At 39.2% G+C, this 25,479-nt stretch overlaps 2 protein-coding genes across 7 annotated transcripts in view; one reads left to right on the top strand and one right to left on the bottom strand.

Annotated features, from left to right (window-relative positions):
* IQGAP2 (IQ motif containing GTPase activating protein 2) overlaps positions 1–25,479 on the bottom strand; it is a 122,803-nt gene that overhangs the window by 17,504 nt on the left and 79,820 nt on the right. For 3 of the 4 annotated variants that reach the window (XM_053931403.1, XM_053931400.1, XM_053931402.1), the window contains 12 exons: positions 23,368–23,531; positions 22,652–22,812; positions 20,214–20,338; positions 18,016–18,179; positions 9,640–9,730; positions 5,499–5,660; positions 4,172–4,314; positions 3,076–3,246; positions 1,535–1,618; positions 759–830; positions 527–596; positions 14–222 (listed from right to left, as the gene is read on the bottom strand). In XM_053931403.1, the coding sequence (XP_053787378.1) occupies positions 14–222; positions 527–596; positions 759–830; positions 1,535–1,618; positions 3,076–3,246; positions 4,172–4,314; positions 5,499–5,660; positions 9,640–9,730; positions 18,016–18,179; positions 20,214–20,338; positions 22,652–22,812; positions 23,368–23,531 (1,616 nt within the window). The remainder of the gene's footprint in view (positions 1–13; positions 223–526; positions 597–758; positions 831–1,534; positions 1,619–3,075; positions 3,247–4,171; positions 4,315–5,498; positions 5,661–9,639; positions 9,731–18,015; positions 18,180–20,213; positions 20,339–22,651; positions 22,813–23,367; positions 23,532–25,479) is intronic. The other variant, XM_053931401.1, reaches the window with a different exon arrangement.
* Positions 11,724–21,554, top strand: F2RL2 (coagulation factor II thrombin receptor like 2). 3 transcript variants are annotated; one of them, XM_053931406.1, is made up of 3 exons: positions 11,724–11,938; positions 13,662–14,496; positions 21,418–21,554. In XM_053931406.1, coding segments are annotated over exons 1-3 (894 nt in total). In that variant the 5' UTR covers positions 11,724–11,880; the 3' UTR covers positions 21,419–21,554. The 3 variants fall into 3 exon arrangements, with proteins under 3 accessions (XP_053787381.1, XP_053787380.1, XP_053787379.1); XM_053931405.1 differs by lacking the exon at positions 21,418–21,554 and having other exon boundaries at positions 13,734–15,723; XM_053931404.1 differs by lacking the exon at positions 21,418–21,554 and having other exon boundaries at positions 13,662–15,723.

Genomic DNA, 25,479 nt, shown 5'->3' with positions numbered 1-25,479 from the left:
AGACCGCACTGACCTGAAGAGTGATTCTGTTTTTCACCAGCAGTCCAATCTTTATATCCATTAAGTTCAAATCCTTCTCCAGCTGTTGATTGGATCGAATTTTTGTAACCACTTCTTCCCTTAACCTTGTTACTTCCAGTTCTTCTTGAAAGTCTAAGTCACTTTGGTCCAAGAGGTAGGCAAATTTGCGCAGAACAGTCAAGGGTGGATTTTCAGCACCAACTACAGTTAAGAAAATAGGCTTGTTAGTTGATATAATACTGAACACCCCTAAAGCCCTCAGGAAACTGATCACTATGCAGAAAATTTGAAGTTTATGCCAGTTAGCAATATTTTTGTCACACTTTAAAAGTACAGCTACGCAAAATAGTTTCAGCTGTAGAACAATTGTGTTACAAACACTTGCACCCACTTTTGAAGTGAAATAAGAGACTGAGAAATCTCATGTGAAACTTATAAAAAAACCTGACTGAGCACAGTAACATACTTGTCCCCAAACATACAACATCCAAATGTCACTACTTACTTAGTGTTCTGTAGTCCTCCCTGGCCTTGTTTGCTCTAAGAAATGCTTGTATCTTCACAATTTGGTCATTCTGAAAGGAATCAAGATTAGGCAAAATAATTAGTTGTGACACACTTCTGCTCAGAAACATACTGCAAAACTTGCACCCTCTTTCCCGTTTCCCAAAATTGCTCCTGCAGTCATATAATCTTGCTTCAATGCTTCATGTTCAAAATGGAGAAAAATTACTTACATGATCCTTGAAGTATTGTAAGCGGTTCCTGTAAGCTCTCCTTGCTAGCCACATTTTGACCCATGACTGAATCTGAAAATTAAATAAATTTTTAAAAAAAGTTAAGGGACACTGCACAAACTTTTGTGTATGTGTGTTTATATTTACTTTTGAATGTCTGCTTCTGCAGACATGCTGTTCTCGTGTGCTCAGGGCCATAGATAACTGTACCACCAGGCTCCTTCTGGCCAGTGACCAGATAAAGGTGTTCCCACTAAGCCACTTAATCAAGCTGAGTTCAAGTTTCTACCACCTGTGTGTAACATTATCTTTGGAAATAATTTATACCTTCAGGTTTCAGGTCTAAATTCTAAACCAATCTCCCTCAAAAACAGGAGATCCTATCACAATATTCCATCTGTGATCTACAATCCAGTTGTCACATCATGGTCCCATTAGCATCTCAGAAAAGTGAGCGCTTTTCAGAGAGAGAGATTTGACAGCTTTTAAGAAAATAATACACTGTCATCCCAAATGTTTTCTAGTTTAGTGTTGGAAAGAGACATGTAAGGAAATCTCTTTCAAGAGCCCCCTCAAGTTCTGCAAAGCCTGTTGGAAATCAAACACTGAGCTTTCAAGAAGCAATTTGCTTAACCTATCAGTTAAACAACTTTGAATGCTACGCATATTTCTGGAAAACCTCCAGCCTGTGCTTCTAGTCTCTGATTCCGAGGTGGTGATGGATTATGTCAAGAGTAAAAACATACTTGGCCCAAAAACACGTTGGGTGTTCTTACCTTAACAATAGCAGCAACATTGCCTTGAAGCACCTTTAATCTGTCAACATAGCTTTTCCTTTGTTTGAATCCTTTCCAGAAAGCCTATTTTAGAGAAGGCATGAGACCATTATCCCTAGTAAGAAACTAATATTTATTAAATCTATGTAACACACTAAAATCATTAACAGTGTTTATCTTTTAGGAAAATGTGCCATTATGATAAAGAGATAACTAAGGTATAAGTAAGCTTGCCTCAATTTTTCACGGTGCACTCATACACATCATGTTAATTTTGACCAATCTCAGCACACGTTATTGTCCAGTGCTATTTCCTTCACCCTCCTGAATTCATCCTTACTCTTATCACCAGTACACTCACATCCTTAGCATCCCAGTCACTGGCTTCAAACTGGTGAGTTTGGACCAGATGACCTGCTGTGGTCTCTACCAGCCCTACCCATTCTGTCACTGTTGCCTCCAGAAATTGTCCCTTACCTATCTGGGCCCCCATTGTTCATGCCCTTGCCTCTTTTCCAAGTTAATTCCTTCAGTTGACTGTGTTTGCTAGCTCAGAAACAGACACTTGTCAAGGAACCCAGTGAAAGGGATAACAGATACTTTTACTGCTGCTTTTGCCTGTCATCTCTATCAGCCAGTGATACTAGCTTTGTCCTCTATTTGTTGTCTTTCCACAAGTCATTTCTACTTTAATGACAATAGAAAGAAAACAGAGAACTTTATTTACCTACATTTTGAACCTATTCACACAGACTTTGAATTTCTCAAAGTATAATTCTTTACTGGGCTCAGACACCATGCTGGAAAATGAAAAGTCAATCCCAGTAACAACTACCAGTGGTAAAAATATTTGTCATAATGAAGTGTTAAACATAGTTACTGTAGATTAGAAAAATTCTCTTGTATATTTTTCTTTTTTTTTTTTCTTTTGTGAGTGGGTGGTGGAATGAATTGCTCCTAATAGGAGCTGGATATTTCACATTTAAAACCAGTGTGCATGCCTCTGTCAGTGTTTGCACCCTCAGCAGAACATTTCCTTTTGGAGTTCAGCAAACTGGAAACATCCAAGAAATACTGCCAAAAAACACCAGGGCAGCTGCCACACCCTGTCCAGCTATGACTTCATGGAGCAGAAACAAACCACTTCCAACTAGGAATAGTCTAGTAAGGAATGTATTGCTTAAGTCATGCTTTGCCAATGAATTTTTGCTTCGATACTTAACAAATACCTTCTGGTCTTGCAGTTAGGCACCACAAAAAAATCTGAGCATGTCAGAACAAAGCCAGGGCTGTGCATTAATGAGCTTTTCCCAAGTAGCTTTCACTTGGTGAACAGAGGTGGATGCGATTGATTCTTTTAAAATTGGATAATTGTTATGTGAAAGCACATATATTTGCAGATGTAGAATTTTAAATTTCTGCTGCTGAAAACAGGGAGACAGATCTGTTTGAGAATTTTATCAGGGTGGTAATCAGTTACATCACCTGTTACATGCAAAAAGCAGCCCAAGCCACATTACCTTCTTGTTCTAGAACAGTACCTGTATTTTGATGGCAGACGGTTCCTGGTTTTGAAGATAGGCTTTTCTCTCCTGATAGTTTTTTCTGACTAAGAATCCCCTTGCTCGGGCTTGCAGCCCAACAATCAGATTTTCATTAGCAAGCCACAGCTGCTCTCGATTGTAATCTGCTGTAACTTGCCCGGCAATATTCTGTTAAGAGATGACGGGAAAAGGTCATTTAAAAGACAAAACCATCCTGGGATTTGTACTACATTCTCTCCATCTCTGCAGTTTATGTTCACCCTATCCAAGTCCCTCTGATTTACCCCTACATTTTAATCAGGAAGAAGTTAGAGCTACGTTGTTACTGCTAAACCCTAAATGAGGGGTAGCCGAACTGCCTTCAAGCTTCAGTTATTCAAGTGGGTATAGTATTCTTTCATACATTAGCAGGGTTATGCCTTCCTAACACAAGTGTCTTGTACAACTCAGACATTTAGAAATACTAACTGAAGCAGCAAGTTCTCTGTTGAGGACACTCAAGTACTGCTACATTTAGAATTTCAGAAGGACTCACGCTGACTCGAGTTCTTTGTGTAGAGGAGTAAGCGTGTAACTTAGGTGAACTGCATCAGAATATAGAAGAACAAATTATTCAGAGGCTTGTGTGATCTGCTTTGTTCTATTTCACACTAGTGCAAAACCTCTACAGTAAGGGAGCTAAAAATAGCACCCTTATGCTCTTGAATCTGGAGATACAAGGATACTGTCAGAGGATTAGATTTAAACAGAAAATGGTGGTTCCACCTGCTCACAAATACATCATAAAATTATTTGTTATAGGCCAATGCAAAGTCGTATAAAAAGATATGGAAGCATTCAGTCTTTACTCCATTGGTGTCTGCTGATGGTCATTAAAAGAAATGCTGTAACTTCCAGTAAGGAAATCCCTAAATCATTGCCTGACACTAGACAGGAGACTGTGTTGCCTATCACTGTCAGCTTAGACTTAAGTTGCTGCTCTTGTCAGAAGCAAATACTGATAAAAAGACAACCTCGTGATAATTTCATGTCTCACACTCTCTCAAATGTTTATGTTGCTTTTGCAATAAAAACCAAAGTTTTAGCCACCTACCTGGATTTCTTCACCAGTTAACCATGAAGCTTTTGGTACAAATCCTTTGGGGGCAACACAGGTACCTTCCTCAGTTTCCACATTGTAATAGTAATCATACATGGCTTTCATTACAAGTTTAATCCATGGACTTTCACTAGAACCTAAAAGCAGTTCATACCATTAGTACACATTTGTGTCCTGTTTCACCGGTAAATTACAGCTCTCCCTACTCATTTCCCCTCCCTGTACTTGCTGTGAAGCCCTTTGACACACAAAATCTCTATATATCTTGGGCCTTTTTGTGGTAAGGATTTTCAGAATACCTGCTAGGTGGATGAGGGTCATTCCTCTAAGAACAAAATGGTGATAAGGTTAAGTGAAAAACTACAAGGCTGGTACAGATCCACTGCCAGCTTCTCCAAACCCTCATTTGTCAAGTTAGTGCTCCTGAAACAGTGTGTCCTCCATCTTACATCATCACTCGTAAATGAAACAGACTGTATTTATAAAAAATATTTTTCTTGTCTTCTTTCCAAATTCTGGACTTACTGACTCTTACCTCACACATGATATTTCCTATATCCACATCATTTTCTTGCTTATTGCTTTGGTAAATCAGTCTGCATTCTGACAGGCAGGAGAAAACTCATTTCCTCATGGACAAAAGGCCCCAAGATAAAACTAGTAAGGCCTTCAAAATACTCGTGTTGCAAGGTGAAGCATGCCCATCTACTGTAAGAACAGGTACTACACTGACAGTAACTTTTTTGCAACCATTAGCTAACCTTGGCTGCTGTTAGTTATGACCAGCTTTTGCAGCTCTAACATGACAACATCCCACCATCTGCTAAGAATAGATTCTAGCCCCAGCTTTTGCTGGTAACTGCTGCTCTGGCAATGCACAGGGACCATAACTGGGCTGTGAACACTGTCAGATACTGGCTTGATCTTTGACAGCAATCTGTAAGACTGATGTGTGCATCTCTGCATCTGCTAATATGAAAAAATTTGTCAGCAAGTAATATAGTTCATTCTTTCAGAAAACTCATCTATTGACAGTCACAGAGAACTGCCCTAAATTCACTCAGAGGCAGGTCTGAGATTCTAGAAAATCTCAGCTAGACTCTGGAAATCACTAGACTTACTTCTCAGCATGTACTGTGGTCTGCATTATGTGTGCAACAGTACAATGTCACATAAAATGCACTTGGAAAAATGTAACATTTGTCAAAATATTTTAAAGCAGCAACTGTCTCCCTCAATTTACAGATACTTCCTGTTCTAGCTGTCTGGTTGCCTCAGTGATATGGACATGTGGAACTGTCCTGTTTCAGAAGTTTTTTACCTTCCATAGTTTTTATGTTCTTGGCTTCAGAGAGGTTCCTGAAGTAGGCTTCAGCACATTCAGCAATGACTCGTAATCCAAACCTTGACTGTAGTATCATCAGGATTGGCTGTGAATCACCTTTCTCCAAGCTCTTGTTAATCATTGATATTCCAACAGCCACTAGGGTCAAATAATAACATAGAAAATGTAAGTCTTGTACTCTATATGCCCATGACTCTAGCCTCCAGAAACTTTGAAAATGGACTTCTAAGACTGGCACACACAGACAACATGGCATACACGGCAATTCAGTGCTTTACCCATTTTCAGCCTCCTTCATAGTTGTAAGGACAAGTATTTTGGAGACCAGCAAGCATGTTAGGTAGAAAGTGTGTGCTCCACCGGGGCTTGGATGCAGCCACAGCACAACTGAGAGCTGTCTGAGGGCAGAGCTGCTCCCCATCAAGTGACATACCAGGTGACAGTAGGGCAAGGGTTGAGGATGGCAAGTACCCACACACTCAGCCTGCCCTAACAGACAGGTCATCATCTGCTGATCACTTGAGAGCCTTCTAGAAGTACATGAAGTAATTTAGTTACAAGCTGTAAACATTAATATTTACTTCTACCATACAAAATGGGAATTAAAACTAATTGCCTTGAGTAAATTCTTGCAGCAACCTACTCAGCATCCTGAAGCAGCCCTTTCTTGAACTTCCCTCCTCGGGAACTTGTTTAAAGCTAATTCATGGCCTTGAATTTGCCAGAGATGCAGTTTTTGCTTTCAGAACATATAAAAGCACCTTGAGAGGTGATGCTGTGAAGCATGTGCAGACTTCGATGTTACATGGCATTACTCATACTCTAATTCAGGACTTCCTCACGCAGATCCCACCATCACTGAGAGAACAGATTCCACAACACCTGGCAGCATACATGTGGAAGCACGTGCCACTTCAAAAGTACCTTACCCACTAGATGTTTAGGCTGCTTTAGAAATTGCTGCTCTGGTCTTTAAAGGTGTTCCTTCACATCTAAATTCAAGATCCATGCACAGAGGAATAAGTGAATAGAGCTAGAACACCCATTCTGTGCCTTGAAACAGACCTCTAACCAGCACACACATCTGGGAATGTCTTTCTACCATTGCTGTGGCACTGTGATATCCAGGCGTCTGGCCTCAGCAGCATGGAAGCAGAAAAAACTGTGAAGCCACACATTACAGCTGGCTGCTGCTGGCCCCAGACTCATACACAGTCCCATGTGCCTCATCAACTCTGTTCAGCAGTATTTGAATGCTTTCCTTCCTCCTTTTCATCATGTAGTTAAGGGTGCTGGAAGATATTTTTATAAAGACAAAAGAAAACACAACTTAAGCTAAGATTCATTCATGTAGGTCTACTGTCATCTGGCTTTTCCTCATCTTTTAATTAATTATGCCTGTATTTTTGAGGGAAAGTATAAGAAAAGTGTTTATCAGGGAAAAAACTCAACTCAGCAGAAATTATTCCTTTCATTTTAAATGCTAGCAATTAATACTGTGGCTGTTGCTCTAGAGAAAGGCCTGAAAAATCGTAAGATAACTGGGGGTTAGCCATCCCCAACTGCCAGAAAACTGTCAGCTCCAGTCTGCTTTTCTAGCAGTTAGGATGCCAGTACCAGATCAACACTGCAAAGGGCTTTTCTCCACACCCATCCTCCCTTTTAAACAGCTGTGATATACAAAGCCACAGTTGTCTGGTGTGATAAGCCTGAACTCTCAACAAGGCCAAAGATCAGCTTTTTCCTATAACTTGGACTGTCTCAGGACACAGACTTCCTGCTTTGACAGACTCTTCCTGTGCAAGACTGAAGTCAGTGTTCAAATCTACTCCTGAAGGCTATACAGCTGATATTTGGCTGATCTCTTTTTGTCCTTCACTTAGATAAGGAGTACAATGGTTGAACTCATTAAAGAAGTGAAGCAAGGTGATGCAAACCACAGAGCAAGCACCACAACGAGTTAGGAAATGCAGCAGCACTTACTAAACACTTCTTCCTAAATAAAGGTAGAAGATACAGAGTCCTTTACTGACGACTTTAGGGACGACTGTAAAAGCCTTTCAAAATTTTAATAGTGTATTATTTAATATTTATATAAGGCATAAAAGTTAGTTTGGAAGTGATCAAGACTGTTTCTGTACCTTCTCCTTTTACTGCTTATTTTATTGCCTTTACTGCAGCAATCTCAAAACCACATTTTAAACTGATGAAAAATACATCTCTGACTACCTTGTGAAAGTTTTGGAGTTGTTTGCCTTTCAAAAATAGTGCCTGTGTGATAGATCAAATAAAAGTTCCTTTCAAGTTGTGATCAAGTTGAACTTTAAATTTAGACTACATGAACACACATGCAAGCTTCCTGAGACAGAATGTGTTGGTTATAGGAAATATCAGGTTCTGTGCTGTGGGGAAATGTTAAATCTCAGGTTTTAGCTGCAAAATCTTACAGCTCTTTAAGAATGTGCTGTGCTGACAGTGCTTCCTTTCAACCCGCAGGGCAGAGTACATGAAATTAGTAATTTTTTCCTAAAAGTGAAATGTTAAAACAGTTCCACTGAGCATCCTTGATTGTGAAAAGCTGTGCATTTACTACCAACAAAAATGATAAGAAAAGATTTTAGTACAAGTGGATGGACCAGTGGTTTACCAATAGAAACATTGTATGGTATTGCTGTATGAATTATGCTGTCCTAATTTCTGCACGCTGCTTATGATACATATTCTTGATGCTTTTACACCAGTGAAAACAAATGAGGGCATTTTTAAGTTGCTTTAAGGTTTAACTCAAATCTGTTTATAAGCTACACGTTTCCTTCCCTTCTCTGTGCTCCTATGTTTCCTCATGGCTCTGGGTGGCATTCATGGGAAGCAGGTTTTTCCACAAAAGAAGGTATCAGCACTCCTCAGTAGAAGAGCTTGGTTGAGACAATGTGCATGTATCTGACTCTCTCTCAGAAAATGCAAGCCCAGTGCTTTCTATGGATATGTGACCTACAAAAATACTTCAGATATCTTCAGTGTAGCTGGCTTGTTACATGAAGATGATTTTAGTTGTTTAGATCAATTCTAAAGTAATAGTAACACAAAATGCAATGTTCCTGTAGCAGGGATAGCTATTTGTAATGTCCGTCTGTGTTCTCTTCCACCCACAACTTCCCAAGCAGTAACTCCTGACATGCCTGTGGACTCCCAGCAGCCGCACTGCACCAGGGATGGCTGAACACAGCACTGCAGGAATGCACCAACTTCAGCACTTGCATTCACAAGCTCTGAAGGTGCAACAGAAAGAAACACTGACTCACCCAAAGCCAAGTGAAGCAGAAGGCTGACCAACACCCAGTGCCTTGTCTGTGCTGGGCCTGGCCTGGAACAGGCAGGAATGTCACCATGCTCTCCAACATGCCCCATAAACCCAGTGATCCTTGCTTCTACATTGCTTGCCAAAGTTTATTATGTATTATGAATATTTTTTCTAAAATAATCATATTTAACCAAAGCTTTGACAAAAGGTGTTAGAGTCCATTCAGTACACAGCACTCTGACAGATTAAGCCTCAGCATTTTTCTTACAGATTTCCTCTTCCTTACAGATTGGAAGAGCATATACTTTTCAAAAAGAACTAGCATTCCTTGTACACTGCTTTAAAAGTTAATATGTTCCTGATTTTTGTTTGTCAGCAATCCATAAAAGACAATATAAAGAAACATGAATAAGCAAAGTTGTAAACATAAAAATTTGCCCTTAAAATATGCATAAAGATTTTAGTCTTAAATATAGCAAAACAAGCTCCTGAACAGCATATCCGTTCTCATTCATATATTTCAGAAGCTACATGTAGATACAGTGACATTAGAAAGATTGGTCATGATGTAAACCTGTATAACCAAATCCATTAAATTATTAGCCACGCCTTAAAGATTACCACTTTAGATAGAACTAACACCACTCCTGCAGTTTTAAGTCATCTCAGTTTTAGTATGACAAAGAACATGCTTTCATTTCTTTTCACATATTTAAAGGGCTTGCACCTTCCCTGAAGTGGAAAATATAAATTAACAATTTCATTTTCCTAAGACCAAGAAAAACAAGAGCCATGGAGATGCAGGTTAATGCTTACAGGTTGCTGCTTCTTTTATGTTGTTATTGCTGTCATTGATTCCTCTTTGTATTTCATCCAGCCACAGAAGTGCTGATTCATCTTGAGATTCCTGGAAAAAGGACAGTAAAAAGCCTTGAAAAAACTGAACAATAAGAGTTATCTCAATATAGTGATACAGTTCCAATATGCAATCTCTGCTTTGCAAAGCTCTAGAACTCAAAAAAGGATTTGACTATTTAAAATCATCAATGAAATACATTCATATTCTATTTACTGACTTGAAAAAGGTCCTGTTCAGATACAAATCTCTGAAAGTTTTGATGTCTAGAAGAACAGAATTTGCTGATACTGCTGGCATAGAATTAATTCTACTAAAGATCAATAAAAATGGAAACATTTTTATTTCCATGATATGTAGGCAAAGTAGTCTGAGTCACATAAAATCACACATTACCAGGCAGCACTGTGATAGTATGAGACAATAGCAGAAGACTGCAGGAAGTTGGCTTTCTTTCAAAATCCCGTATTTGGAAAGGATCCTTGTGTATATCTAAATACATGTTACATTAGAAAATGACAGTGAATACTCTCATAGAAAGACAGCCCAGCTTTAGTAATGATGACTTAGCTCATGCAAACATTTCTGTAATTAAGCAGCAGAATAGGTACTGCTCTTCTTTCAGGCCTAAAGTGCATGACATTAAACCCAAGTTAAAATAGAAGGTGTATCAGAGTGGGATCAGGATTCCCACTAACCAACCCTACTGCCCAGGTTCACTGGTGATACCCACACTTCAGCAGATAAAACAGGGTTAAAGTAGTATTTAAAATCTAATCCAGTAGGTGGGTGGGAAATACATGCTAAAGAGGAAATAGGAGTGCCACACCTATAATAAACTAGAGATGAGAGAAGTTGGAGAGAAGCTATTGATTAAGAGAGATCTAGGAAAATATACACACAAATATTTCAGGGGAAAGAAACAACTAGGAACACATTCAAACTAAAACAGTGTGGACAAAGAAGCAGCTTTGCAATGAGTATCCCTGGTTAAGCACTGAACCTCAGGTCAAAGATCTAATAAATCTGATATCCACAGAAACTACAAATGGAAAACAGGGTAAAAAAACCCAAAAGACATGCTCTTCCGTTTGCATCACGTATGTAAACAAGGTAGCAGAATACATAAATAACAAGAATTAGTGTCAGACAATCACAGGACAGTGGACACATACTGCTTATTTTTCTACCAAGTGAGAATTAATACTTGAGAGAATGTTCAATAAATTCCCAAACTGCCACTGGATTTTGAGAAAAGCATTGAGAGTTCTTCATCTGGTATCCAGCTTTTACACATTAAATACAAGAACAGGCACAAATACTGCTCCAGAGCCAAGTACAACTTATGCTGAGCCTCGTGACTAGCCTGGAAGCCAGACCAAGGCTTGGGCTAATTTTGCTTGCTGAAACAAGCTGTTGCTATTTGGCATTGAAAGGAAAAAAAGAGGAAAAAGGCAAAAAAAGAAAAAGGAAAAAAACAAAGCAGGCAGAGAAAAAGGGAGGAATCAACAAAGTAGCAAATGAAAACAGGGGCAAGGTTTTAGAGGCTGCAGTCTGTGGACGAACGGAAACTGTCTGAGGAGAGGCAGTAGGTGGATTGAAGGAGCCAGACAGCTAACAGTGGGTAGGGAGGCAAAAGGCAAAGCAGAATGCAGTTTTCCTAAGGCATGTTTGTATGTATGGCTTCTTTCTGTCTTTGCCTTTTGCTAAACTGAGATCATCACACTCTTCTGCAAGCCTGGCTTTTCCCTGGAGAAAGGTACAGAGTTTAGCCACGTAATATTCTGGTCCCCGAATGAGACCCTTGAGGATTTACTAAACACACCCCTTGATTTTTCCAGAAAACACCTTTTTACTCTAAATATCCGTATGTACAAATGTCAGTAGAATCCTGCATATCAGCTTCAGGCTTGTGGTGAATTAGGAGTTAAAATGCTGCTGTAAAGCAATTTTATCTCTGTGTTGGGCTGAGGCTGAAACTGAGTCATGTGTGCATATTTGGATACGTCACACCCTCTTGCTGTAGTAGACAAAGAACAAATTAGCTCCTTACCATAAACCTTATGCTTACAGGATGCTTCTGGAGGACAGATCAATCATTCTTTAGTCCCTTACAGAGGGGAAACCCCCCGCTACAAAACGCCTCTTGAGATGAACTAGCACAGCACCATTGTTCAGCTGGCTGGATTTCACACACTACAATGAAGATACTGTTTTTCACTGGACTGCTCTCTCTTACTTCCAGTCTTTGCACTACAGGTGAGTCCTCCTTTCTGTATCTATTCCATATTTTAGTCAATAACATGGACTTTTTGATAATGTTGCTCTACCAGCTGTGAACTTGAAATGAGTTGTACCAATGCACCAATTACAGAAAACTGCTCCAGAATGTCTCCTTTAAAGCAGATTTTTATTCTTTCATTTCAGTGACACATTACCCCTGCCAGTCACTTTCTAGAAAGAATTTTATTCAAGGGGACTTTCTGCACTTACTGAAGACACATCTTTTATCTAGTATTTTTGTAACTATATGAAATTTTAAACCTGTACTGTCTTGTTTTACAACTTCACAGATGGTGTTATTAGAAGGAAATGCCCAGATGACTATTGTGATAAAAATAACTAAAGGAAATTATCAAATAATAAACCTTTCTAGAATTAAAAGTGTTTTCAAGCCAATCTCATTTTGAAAAGCTGGTGTAGATAAATATATATATACACACATACATGTATTATATACATATGTATTTATACCTATATCTATTTATCTATACACATATCAGCTGATGCAGGCACATGTATGACTTCTAATGAGTGGTTAAAACTAGATTTCTGGAATAACCATCAGAAAACTACTAAAAATTATGTAGTCTGCTAATTATTATTTTAAAACATTCTACTGTAAATCTGACAGTGAACATGAATAAAATTATTCTCTTTATTTTATTCAGAAATGGAAAGGTAAAAAAAGGTCCAAAGATTTTCATCCATATTTCAGCTTGCTTCTGAATTCCAGTTTCATGGTGCATGCTGAAGGCTTTACAATAAGTAATTTTGCATTAAATGCAGCTAATAAAATTTAAGTGACACAAATACTTACACAGTTGTTTACTGTGCAAAATCTATTTTACAACATATGGCTTTAAAAAGCATGTTGAACACATTTGTGCTTCATGTGGAAATGTTGATATCTCTACAAATTTCTCTATTAAAGATTGAAAAACAGGTGTTAATATTAACATCTAATAGTGTGGTAATAGCATGATTGTTTTTGCCCACATGTTGACAATATTTACTCTCACATAATTTTCCTGCTGCTCGAAAAGTTTTATTCACTTCTCATTAAATTACACCTAATATCTGCCCAACCATTTGTTTTCAATTATTAAGACATTGCCCTTGCTCAGCTACGAGAACCTGAAAATATCAGGTTTGCTTTAGTCAGAAGCTGAAGAATAACAATTTCACATGTGCGACCAAAAAACCAAGGGTAATTTCAGTTTTCTAATTTGAAAGTTTCAGTCTGTGTTAGACTAGATAGTGTTTTTTGCATCTTTTGCAGTCATTCATTTCATATGTGAAATGACAGGGTAGTAATGGTGGTTGACCAAGCCTAAACAAAGACTGCTTATATGATGAATGACCAGCATTCCTACTACTGGGAAAAACCCTCCACTGGACATAAGCATTACAGAAGTGTGTGATGTTTTTCACCAAAGATTACTGAAAACACTCAAAATGCAGAAAGATCAGCTAACACTATATTAATGATGAATTTTCAAGTTTTGGTGTGAAATGATAAATGAAGGCTGTTGTCTGTACATGTGAACACCCAAAGCAGAGGAGAATCTCCCCAAATATTTTAAACTTATACTGCTTTTCACATAGAGATGGTTATCTTTCTCTGTTCCTGAAGGTGAGTTATATTGTTAAAGCAGTAGCTTGTCCTTTTTAACAATTTTCACTTTGTTTTATTTATAAGCTTCAGAATTTTCACTGAATGGCTCTGCAATTAAAACAGTGTCTCTTATCAAAACTTTTCGTGGAATTTCAGCGAGAGACTATGATTACATCCCCCCTTATGCTATAGAAGGGGAAACAACAACCATCCATATCAGAGAAAACAAATGCACTTCAAAAAAGTCAAATGACTCCACGTTAACAGAAGTGAGCAACACCACGCTGGAGTACCTCACCAGCTCTCTGAGCACCAAGCTAATACCTGCCGTCTACCTCAGTGCTCTTTTATTGGGTGTACCATCTAATGCCATCATTCTGTGGATGCTACTCTTCAGGATCCGCTCCGTGTGCACTGCCGTCCTCTACACAAACTTGGCTGTTTCAGACCTGCTCTTCTGCATCATACTGCCATTCAAAATAGCCTACCACATAAATGGGAACAACTGGATATTTGGGGAGACCATGTGTCGAACGACCACAGCGGTGTTTTACGGCAACATGTACTGCTCCATTCTGCTGCTCATGTGCATCAGCGTCAGCCGCTACCTGGCCATCGTTCACCCCTTCACCTACAAGAGCCTCCCGAAGCGTGCCTATGCCATTGCAGCCTGCGCTGCTGTTTGGGCCATTGTCTTCCTGTACATGCTCCCACTTGCCATCATGCAGCAAAGCTATTATGTGAAGCAACTGGACATTTATACCTGCCACGATGTGCACAGCGCCTGTGAAACTGTGTCTTCCTTCCAGTTCTACTACTACGTGTCCTTAGCTGTATTTGGGTTTTTAATACCGCTTGCAACTATCGTATTCTGCTATGTCTCGATTATACGAACACTGAAGACTCACGAATGGTTCTGGTATGTTAAAGTCAGTCTTTTGATTCTTACCATCTTTGCTATTTGCTTTGTGCCAAGCAATATTATCCTTATTATCCATCACATCAACTATTACTATTACAAGACAGATAGCTTGTATTCTTTTTATCTAATTGCTTTATGCCTTAGCAGCCTAAACAGTTGTCTTGATCCTTTCCTTTATTTTCTGATGTCAAAAATTAGAAGTCAATCCAATATTTATCTGACAATGGTTAAAATATCCAGGGAAAAATGAATTTATTTCTATTACTGGAATTATGATTTTGTATAGTACTAACACAGAAACAAGTCTCAGGAGCAACATTTATACATCAAGTAAAATGGGTTAGAAAACACAGTCTCAGTTAAATTTATTTTCTCCCACACAAGGAATATCTCCAAAAATACACTTCTCCAGCTCTATTACTTTATTACATGTATTGCAACACCTGTGTACTTAGATTCAGGGAAGCAGCTTGGCACCTCCATTTCTTTCTGAGATCACTTTCTGGCCATGGAGAAGCTGTCAGAGTATCAGTTACCACAGCCTCTAAATACCAGAAGAGGAGTCAGCATCCAAATTCATGGCACTTCAAATTAGCTCTCAGCCAACAATCACTGCAGAAGCAGTGTTACAAAAACAAGTTTTTGGCCTGGTGAAAATGGGAACAAGCACTTTCTACATGCCTGGGAGCAGTCAAGAGCAAATACTGCCCTGGATGTTGGAAATACAGAGTCCCCATAGGTTCACAAAACAGTAAGTATACAGCCATGGACACAGAATCTGACTCTTCCAAGGCTACCTCTCCCATGAGGCTGCTTAACCAGCTCTGCACTGAAGACTTGTTCTTCCACTTCGTCAGCACCTGCACTCCCCTACCCACAGGGATTGATGGGAGCTAACCCTTATCAGTGTGAATCCAGGCATATATTACTCTTGCTTGGTAAGCAAAACAGGGAAGCTATTTTGTAGTATTCTCTATTTCCACATCCTCACAGGAAATACCTACAGTGTTACAAATACTGCAGCTAGTTACTATTGACTATTATTAAAACAATGGGTCAATTTTTATCTTTACAGAAACTCAAAACCTACTTATATAGTAATTTCCTAGAAAATTACCTCAGTGGTTGTCATTTGAATTTGTAACTGCAGAATGTAAGTGAGGATAAAAAAATGTTTTGTTTTGATAATAATATTGTAAAAAAACTTCACTTAAATAAAATGAGTTGCACTGGAAAATGCGTCAAGGGAATTTGCAGCTTGGTGAGGGTCCCCTTTTTCTATTTCTTCTGGCTCTTAATGTAAGTTAGTTTTAATCCTGCCATTTCTTCAACATGCATAAGAATAAATTTTAAAGATAACTGTAAAATAATTCAAATATTCCACAACTGCTGAAAATATAAACGAGGTGAACCTAACTAAAACCTCTATACCTATCACACAAAAAACCCTACAACCAAACATAGTAATTTGATCCATCTGTTTAACTTTCCAGTTATCCACAATATGCTCCCTTAAGATAGGGTTTCTCTTCAGTGGGACCTGAATACATTTGGTTTGAAAAGGCTTTCAGAACTGTTAAAAGCTGTGGTTTAGGATTTACAGGACAAAATAAGTTCCAGGTTTGCATTTTCAGTTTCAAGTAAGGAACAAATAGGTCAGATCTGAGATAAGGACCTCAGATTATAAGGATAATGCGTTCTGGCAGATTTGGGTGCAGGCTCCCCCAGATCACCACAGCTATGGGGAAGTGACAGCAAGCTGCTTAGAATAAGTGAGTAGGTTTGACGCATATGTTTTTCCAGATGTTGGGGCAGGAAGTTTATAGGGAGACCTATCTGATTCTTGTAAATCAAATACTTCCTTTTACCACAGCTCACTCTTAAAACATGCTAAACACAAATTCTGACAGATCTGCTTTATAAACAGGGATCAGAAAAAGTGGAAAATAGACTTCAGAAATTTATAATTGTGTTTGGATTTTTTTAAAGGAAATGTCAGTGTAAATCGTATTTTTACCTAAAGAATGGTCATATCTATGATTGATCACTGTAAAGAATAAGTATGCATCTGAGTGTTTCTTCTGGGAGCACTGTGTCTTGTTCTGAAACAGGAGCAACACTCCTATTCACAGAGAAGGTGCTCTAAGTAGTTGCCAAAAGACTGCAAAACCAAAATAGCTCAGAAGAGAAAGGCAAGCAGAAGTCTCTAGGAACATCAAAAATCTTATAATGAGAAGACTTCAAAGAGATTGTACAATTTTTGTACCAAAATTTGGAAACACTCATTTGTTTCCTATGAGCACATTCACACCAGGACAAGAGTAGGCAGCACGTTTGCATCTGGGGAGCACTGGGGCAGTTGGCAGGAGTGAGCCAGGTAGGACTGCTGTGTGCAGGAACTTGTGGGCTGTAGGGTGTGTACCTTGGGGACATCCTGGCTCACTGTGCATACACGTGGCATGTCCTGGGTCAGCACTGTGCAGCCAGCACCCTCACTGTGCACAAACACTGATTCCAGCCCATCCAGGACAGGTGAAGTCAGCATGAAACCCTTCCCAACACACACGGTGAGAAAGAAGTGGCTCAGTGAAACCAGCCCTTACCTGGGAACCCTGGTGAGAAATAGATTTGTGCAAACACCTTTCAAAAGTTCTGACAGCAGATTACAGAAACACATGGTTTCACAGCAGGTACCCCAGGTGAGGTGACACAAATGCTGGAAGACACTTTACAAGCCAAAGTTTGCACACTTTCCCCAGCTCACCACATTCACAATGTGAATTTTAATTGTGTTTTCCAGACACTGGACATTTTAAGTGCTGTGCTAGTAGCTTTGGCTAACCTTGTGTTCAGTCACATCCTGCAAACTGCCAGGCTAATCTTTGTTTATGCTTCCCTGAGCTGTAATGCTAACCAGGCCACTGCTTCTGGGGAAGCAGATAGCAACATCCTGCTGAGATAGGTTTAAACTGAAGGCACGTGCAAGACTGTCAGCTTGTTATTGCATGATAAAGCTTTAAAAGAAATATGTACAAAACTCTACTATAATAAAACAACATAAGCAAAGGAGACTCCTCAAAATACTTCCCAAAGATTTGTAATTAACACTGTAATTGACTTCTTTCTGGCAAAAACCTAATTTTCCATCTATATTCTATCTGCCTGACACAGTCCTGTAACTGTATCCTTATACAAATTCCTAATTGAGTATTGCTGCTGCCCATATTTTGTAATAGCTGCAGCAACCTAGTAGAATTAAAATAAGTGAGATTACAGCAGTAGCAAGGCATATGCAGAAAATGTCTTAATTGTAATACATTGAGAATTAATCCATTTTGCCAGTCAAAATAAGTTATAGTGCAAAATTACTTAGTGCCAGTTTGTTGTCACTGGCTTATTTACAACTTCACTGGGCAAAGATAATGCAAACACTGGGGGACCAGGACAGGGACGCAGAAGCAAGTGAAAAGAATTGTCCTTTCACTTCTTACAGAGAACAACAGAAAAAAGTCTAACCTTGCATTTTTGTGCTTTGGCATAGTGCAGAACATCCTGATAATGCCTTGCATTTGCTGGTCTCACATCTTGCAGCTTGGCTGTGGGCAATAGCAAGGCTTCTAGAGTTTTCTTGGGATTTCCTTGGTCAACTGCTTCATTAATGTGTCCAATTGCAATGATTCCTGTGAAACAGAAAAATTATTAAAGATGCACTTATCAAAGTTGCAACTTTTCTGATATCTCACACAAATAAAGCAGTAACATGAAAAGCAGAAAAAATCATGAAACAAGAAGCAGAGGCAGCAACAGCAGCTGATTTTCAATTATTTTTGTTCTTATATTAATTTGAAGCTATTATGCTATACAACTCTCCTTCCTATCACAGTTATTGATATATTGATATATCTGGATAAAACTCTTCCTAAAAAAAAAAAAAAAAAAAAAAAAGGAAAACAGATTTTTCTATTTTCTGGGAAGAAGCACCTACATGAAGCTTAAGAAAAGTTGGGTGTCACATATTAATATGTTTAACATATTGGCTCACAGTGCTGAAAGTTTTATTTTCAAGTGATTTCAGACCACATTACTTGAAACCCTGAATTGGACAAATGCATATACTGCACTTCCAGCCACAGAATTACATAGCAATTTAACCTAATTTCTTGAAATTTCACTTTAAATAACCAATCTAACAACGCTGACCAGTGGCACTCAGTACTTCAGTCAGGAAGTAAGGCACAAAAACCTTAACTCATTTTCTTCAGACTGGGCCCAACAGTTTCAAACCAATTTCCTCCTGCCCCTAAACAGTAATGAAATGTACTGCTTGTGGTCCCTAAAGCCACCACAAAAATGCATCAGTCAAGGGTCTCACTATCGCCTGTGAAGGATGACATCCCTGATCCCTCAACAAGTGGACCGTCCCTCAACAAGTGTCTGTAGACCCATCACAACCCACCCCTGGTGAGGTCACAGATCCAGGTCATCATAAGGTTTGGGGAGTGAGCAATTTTTCCAAGGTGGTCCAAAAGAGGGACTATGCGGGTATGGGACTTGCTTAAGGAAAGAGAGGCCTCCCTTCTTCCTCTTCTCTCTGCCCATCTACTTTCTCTAAACATTCCCAGGCAGAGGACAGTGTCACTGAGAGCAAGAGCAGCTATTTTGGTACTGAAGGCTTTCACTCTACTGCAAGGTCTGTTCCAACTCCTAACAGGTGCAGAGGTTCAGACAAAAAAGTGACTCTGCCAGTCAAATAAACTGCTCAGCACCCTGCCTTGTCAGAGGGCACACATGGCAAGCAAGCTGTGAGGATCCATGGCAACCACTGGACTAGATTTAGGAAGCAATAATCCAGCCAGTTTTAGAAATTCTGCAATATAAAATCTAATTTTGCAATATAAAATTTCCCAGTATGAAACAGCAGCATGCAGGACACCAATAGCAGTCCAGGAAGGGCAGGAGCAGCCTGTGTCTTACAGAGGCCCTCAAAGTTTACTGAGACTACTTCCAAAATGGCAGACAGCCTGAAAGCTACCTCTCATTTCCTTGCTCCAGCAAATTTGGCATAACTTGATAACCTCAAAATTCTACATACAGCAGAAGAATTTGGTGCTTTAGCTTTTTTGAAGCCCAAATGACCAGCTATCACATTTAATATAACACCACCCTCTTATGGCAATACAGTTACATATTCAGCTTCAAAAATAAAGTAAAAATCCATTCACATGAGAACACATGGGTATAAGAAGCTACTTCTCAGTCAGGAAATCAAGTTACCCACAATAGAGCAAGACAGATATTTTGCATTGTCTAACTCCTTATTGACTCCTTTGTGGAAAACAGTCACTTGGAATCATTTACACATGAAAACACTTTTCAACGGAATCCTGCTTGTAATTTCTTCTATCTCTCAGTATGCTCTGTGCTTACAACTGCAAAATCCCCATAGTGCAACTACCCAGGGCTGGAAGATACTGCCAAGCAGGCAGAACCATAGCATTTTTAACACTGCAGAAGGCAGGCACCCTATGATATCCTTCAGCCATCTGAAACAAACAGGAATATTTCAAGGACATTCAAAGGTCATCAGGCTTTCAAAAATTTTAAATGCTCTTCTCTTTTCAAGAGCATCTGTACGAGGCCACTCAGTTCATAGATTTACATACCAAAGACCCAACTGTGACCTCTGTGGGCAATGTGGAAGAAGAATTACTTACTTTCATTTTCTTCTTGAATTTGCATATTAACCATGTCAATGCAGTTCTGGATATCATTCCAGCTTAAATAATCTTGGCCTTGAGATGAAGCCTCTGACTTAATAGACAATAGTGTATCAGCATAACTATAAGAAGATATAAAATACATAAATGTATTTCATATATAAGATAAAGTGCCATAAAGAATTAGTCAGGTGTATCATCTATCATTTAGTGACTAGTATTTTTTTTTTTCAATTACTTAATTTTAGACAAACTCAGCTCTTGCCAGAAATTATACAGACATGCAAGCTGCCTGTTCTACACATGCATTTCAGGATCTGAAGAAATGGCCCTGTAATTCAGAGAACTTTTCTTGGTTATATGACATGATGGCAATAATACACATAACTTCTGTATGGTGCAAGAGATAAATGTGGGGAAAATTACAGTCAACTTCTTGCTTTAGGAAACTATTGTCTTCTTGACACTAATTCAAAGACAAGAATTTCAGTCAGTTGTATCAGGTGGTAGCAGGAGATGTCCTGCTACCTCCATGAGGAAGATGATGAACCATGGGCAAGGGACTAAAAAAAAATTAAGCCCCTCTTCCCACAACCCAAGATCTTCCAAGCACAGGCTCTGTAGCCTGAGTCTAGTCTTTCTAGAAAGCTCACAGATCAGATGAACTGGAAACCTTCACAGTAGTGCAAATTCATATAAGCTATATATAAGTTAAATAATTTTCATATTCCCAAATCAAGCATAGAACTGCTACAGTATGTCAGATAAAATCTTCTATTTCCGTCAGAAGCCTGAAGAATGAATGCCTGGCAGAAAAAAAAAAATAGGAGAGACTCATAGTTTCCTAATCTGATTTGTCATTCCAGCATCTAGTAGCCTGTGTTTAAGGGTTTCTGGAGCTGGAGACTGTGTACCACTTTAATTGTTGCAAACAAGGCTACACTCCATTAATTTACCTGTTCTATTTTAAAGTCTTATGTATTATTGAGGAATTAGCCCCACTACGGGTTTTGTGAGATGACAGCTTTTTTAAAAACCAACTTTATATTTGATAGGGTCCAATATGTACTTTAATAAATTCTCAAAAATCCCCAAACAACTAGAGATACTAGAAACCAGTAACCGATTTTATTAGCCTTCTCCACAACTTGCACAGTTTTGGAGACCTATGATATAGTTTCTCCTAAATTGTCTCTTCCAGAAAACACATTCCAAACAAGTCCATCTCTTCTGATAGAAAGCCATTGGACGGCATCTCCCTCAATGAAGTTTTTCTAGCTCTACTGTATCTCTTCTGGTATTGTACAAGTCAAAGCTTCCTGCAGTATTCAACATATGGTTGGCAGCACAGGTTAACATAATGGCATAATAAAATGTTATTTAGTTGTCAAGTCCAACTAATTCCTACTGTTTCATCTGTGTTCACTAATGGTGTAATCTAACAAATGGGTCAGTAACATCACCAGAAATGCTGCACTTGGGACACTTTGGGGCCATTTCTGCATATTTATAACATTGCTTCTCTCGCTCACAAGCACCACCTCACATCAGCAGAGGCAAAGTAGCAGATTAGTTTTGCTCCATTTTATGCCATTCTTCTCTCTCTGACCAAAACATTGTCCTCTTATTCATAATCTGACTGCCTACCTTCTTGCTTTGAGACACCCAGCAAGGGCCACTCTCAGGTTCATGTCCCCTGACAACGTAATGAAGATCTTCAGCTTCTGTGGTCCCTTTTGCCTGCTAATGCCTTTCAGAAGCATGTGGAGGCTTCCACTGCCTGTGCCAAGAGACAGGAACTGGTCCACATTCCCATGCTCTGCCTTGCATGCTGGGGGCACAGGTCTCTCATGTTGCCTGATTTTTTATTGATAGACAAGAGAGCAACTGCAGTAACGGCACGTCTGTGTAAGTCAGGCAAGGGACAGGGCAAGCAGCTGGCAGCCAAGTGAAGGCTACAATATAATGTTGAATGTACGTGTATGCCACAGCATTGTATTCACTTTTCTAGCAAGCAAAAAAGGGCTTGGCCATGGCTCAAGAGATCACCTGGACCTTGAGGCATTAAACACTATCTCATTCCAAAGAACACCTTTCAGAACTGCAGAATGGTTAGTGATTAACAGTTTCCAGCTACAGTTGTTTCATGTTTTAGTGTCTGCAAAAATTCTTATAAAATCTTCATGTTTGCTTTCTGAGGATATTTTCCCTGCAACTCACATGTATACAGCCTTCAAGGCTGTTATTACTTATATTTAGATTCAACTAGGACAGCAATTGTCACACTCTCCCTTTTAAATTTAAACCACAGATGTTTATCTTGCAGCTCTTTCAACTTCACAGCCACAACATGGGACAGTCCACCCAAAAAAAGCCTACTTTTTTTTTCCAGAAGTTGCCAAGTCTCATCCAGACAAGACAAAATTAACCTTTACCGTTGCAAGTTCTCCTCTTCCAGATTATTGAAGCCAAGGCATGGGTCTCTGAGATGATTTTTTATCATCAGGATGTCCTTATTTTCCAAGGTCTGGTTTAGCAACACAACAGCTGACAACATTTCTACTGCAATAGACAGTTCATCATGTGCCAGGTAGTTCTGTAGGACAATAATGTACTGCAGTCAGGAAGCTAAATAAGCAGTGTAGCAGATTTGAGTTACACACTCGAGATACCATCAAGGATATGAGCTTCATTTAAGAAGCCTGGAAAGTTTCCTAGTCACAGGCATGCCAGACTGGCACAACAGTGGTGGTGGAGCTCAGTGGGTTTCTATGTTCCATCCAGTCTGCCTTTCCTTCTTTTGCCCCACAATCTCATCTCTTCTGATCCTACTCATACTTTTTTTTATTAAAAAAAGGGGATTATTTTTCTACACAATATATAAACCAGAGTTAGTCCTCATTAGGAGCGTGCAACAATTAAAAAAAGTCCGTTGATTTGTTGCAACAAAAGAGCTCAGCCAAACTGAAGTGTGGCAAGAAACAAACTCTGCAATTAAATACTACCTTTTCAACCAAAATGATTCATGCAATACATAACACCATGGCAAGAGAATTATGTCTGATTTTACACAACAACATACTATGTTTGTGCTCTTTCATGGTCTGACTACACGACTTCAACGAGCAGGTTGTAAGCTTTTCACTCTTACCACAGCATTCTGTTGTTGGAGGTTGAACAGCTCAGTCTGATAGACAGCAGCAGCAAATGAGTGAACAACAGGCAGCTGTGCCTCGGGTTTCATCAGTGCAACCAGTGTTTTATTAGGATCACAGTTACGAATTGCTGTATTGATATTGTCAACCGCTATAAGTTCTAAAGAACAGCAGGGGAAAAAAGCTTATTAATTTTCATATGCTGTTTGCTCTTCATGCCATGTAGATGACAACTAGGTTATTACAAAGAACATAATTTTCTGTCATAAGAGAAAAAAACATTTTTGTGAAATGATATGACTGCTGAATGTTGCAAAAACCATCTCTGTTCAAAGGTATTGAGCAAATAATTGACTGGAGGACTTTAAAATTACTGGACTTTTAGAAATGAGAGACTGCTTATTGAACTTCTAACACAAAACAAGGAGCTGACCACACCCTAGCACAGAGAAAGATCTAAATCCTCCTAGATGTGCCTGCAGCAGGTATTGCTGTGTATGTCAGCTCCAACACCTTGGTCTTGCTTCACCCAACTGCTCCTTTCCTTCTGCACCACATTTCCTCTCTCACCTCTTCCTTTGGCAGAATCTAATTGAGCTAGCTAAAACAGGCCAGTACCTGAAGTACCAATAGCATTATTAGTGATTATTAGTGTCTATTTTAGGGGCCTGGTGGAAATCAGCCAAATCTATTAGAGGGGTTGGATTTTCTGCCAGAAAATTAGTAGCTGAACTGATGAAAAACTGCATGCTATGGTTTCTAGAACTTCCTCTGCATGCCAACACCTGTTTGCTTTTCTGCCAGTGTGGCAGATCAGCCCTTATAGGCACTGCCATCTAGAAATGAATCCCTTTGCTACAGCTCAGATTTTAATTTAAACAGGCCACAAAGAGAGGAATATGAAGGTAGGAGTGTAAACCTTTTCAGTACCTCAACAACTTGCCTGTTTTGCTTTTTGCTGGACTGACATTGTCAGGGGTTTGAAGCCCAGCAGAAAAAATGCTGAAAAACACTTCCCACTTGGACAGCTGCAGAAGCATTACAACATCCCTCAGCCTAGTCACTGCCACCATAACCAGGACACACCCAGGAACACACTGTACAAGGCAACACTCTGGTCAGGCAGAAAGGGAAGCAACCTTGAAGGTTAGAGCACATGTGGCCAATTGAAGAAGAGCAATTATGCAAATGCCTTTTCCATCAGTAAGCCCCACTCCTCTACCTTATCATATGGCTTTTCTGTGTCTTGTCACCCAGGGAACATTTTTAGTTACCACTGATTGCCCAAATCTGAGACAAGACTTCTTGTGCAGAAGATACCATCCACAGTTTGTGTATACAGCAACACTCAGAGCTTATTATACAAAACAAAGTCTTTGAAAACCTTTTAGCCAGGCCCACCTAAAAAAAAAAAAAAAAACCCTCTCCTCTCATTTAATTTTCTCTGAAGCATAATCATAGGGGACCACATTGTCCCTGAAGACAGTCTATTGGCTATTCCTAAAGTTAGAAATCAGGAAAGGCTTTCACAGCTACAGCATGCATGCATGCTTTTTTAAAGAAAAATGTAAAGAGGAAAGGAGTCAAGGTCCACAAATGGACTAGACTAGTTCTGCAGCCAATAACCAAGCTACTGACTTCTAATTTTGAAACCCAGCATGCAAATTGCAAAACATATTTTACATTGCTCACAGTCCTATAACAAAAGCCACTATTTTTTTTCTTCTGAAGCCAAACAGAAGAACTAAGTTACTCTCCAGATTGCTGTTAATGTTTTTTACACATCACATTTCCTTCTTCCTTTCCTCTATCAAGAGGTAACTCTTTCAGAGAAAGTACTTCTCACCATGGCTAAATAATGATAAACAGGCTAACATTTAAGGTATAAAGTCAAATTTATCTTCTGACTTAAGCTGACCTCACAATATAGCCTTTAAGGCACATCACAAAAGCAATCAGCCTGGATCTCAAAGCATTAAATACAGTACCAGAGACAAAATAGCCATGCCCAGATGCAGTATGAAATGACAGCAGATCAACCAAAGGTTAACTTCCTAGCAAAGAAGTTTCCAGTCAAAAGCAGCAACATATGCACTGCAAATTTAGAT

Source organism: Vidua chalybeata, chromosome Z (genome assembly GCF_026979565.1).
Source record: "Vidua chalybeata isolate OUT-0048 chromosome Z, bVidCha1 merged haplotype, whole genome shotgun sequence".
Lineage (NCBI taxonomy): Eukaryota > Metazoa > Chordata > Aves > Passeriformes > Viduidae > Vidua > Vidua chalybeata.
The sequence above is the reverse complement of the archived record's forward strand: the minus strand, read 5'-3'. Positions and strand labels throughout refer to the sequence as shown.

Excerpts from the sequence above, each read along its gene's own strand:
- F2RL2 (XM_053931404.1), top strand. The coding sequence starts at position 11,881 with ATGAAGATACTGTTTTTCACTGGACTGCTCTCTCTTACTTCCAGTCTT. Across the intron at positions 11,939-13,661 it reads TTCCAGTCTTTGCACTACAG|CTTCAGAATTTTCACTGAAT; the intron begins GTGAGTCCTCCT and ends TTTATTTATAAG.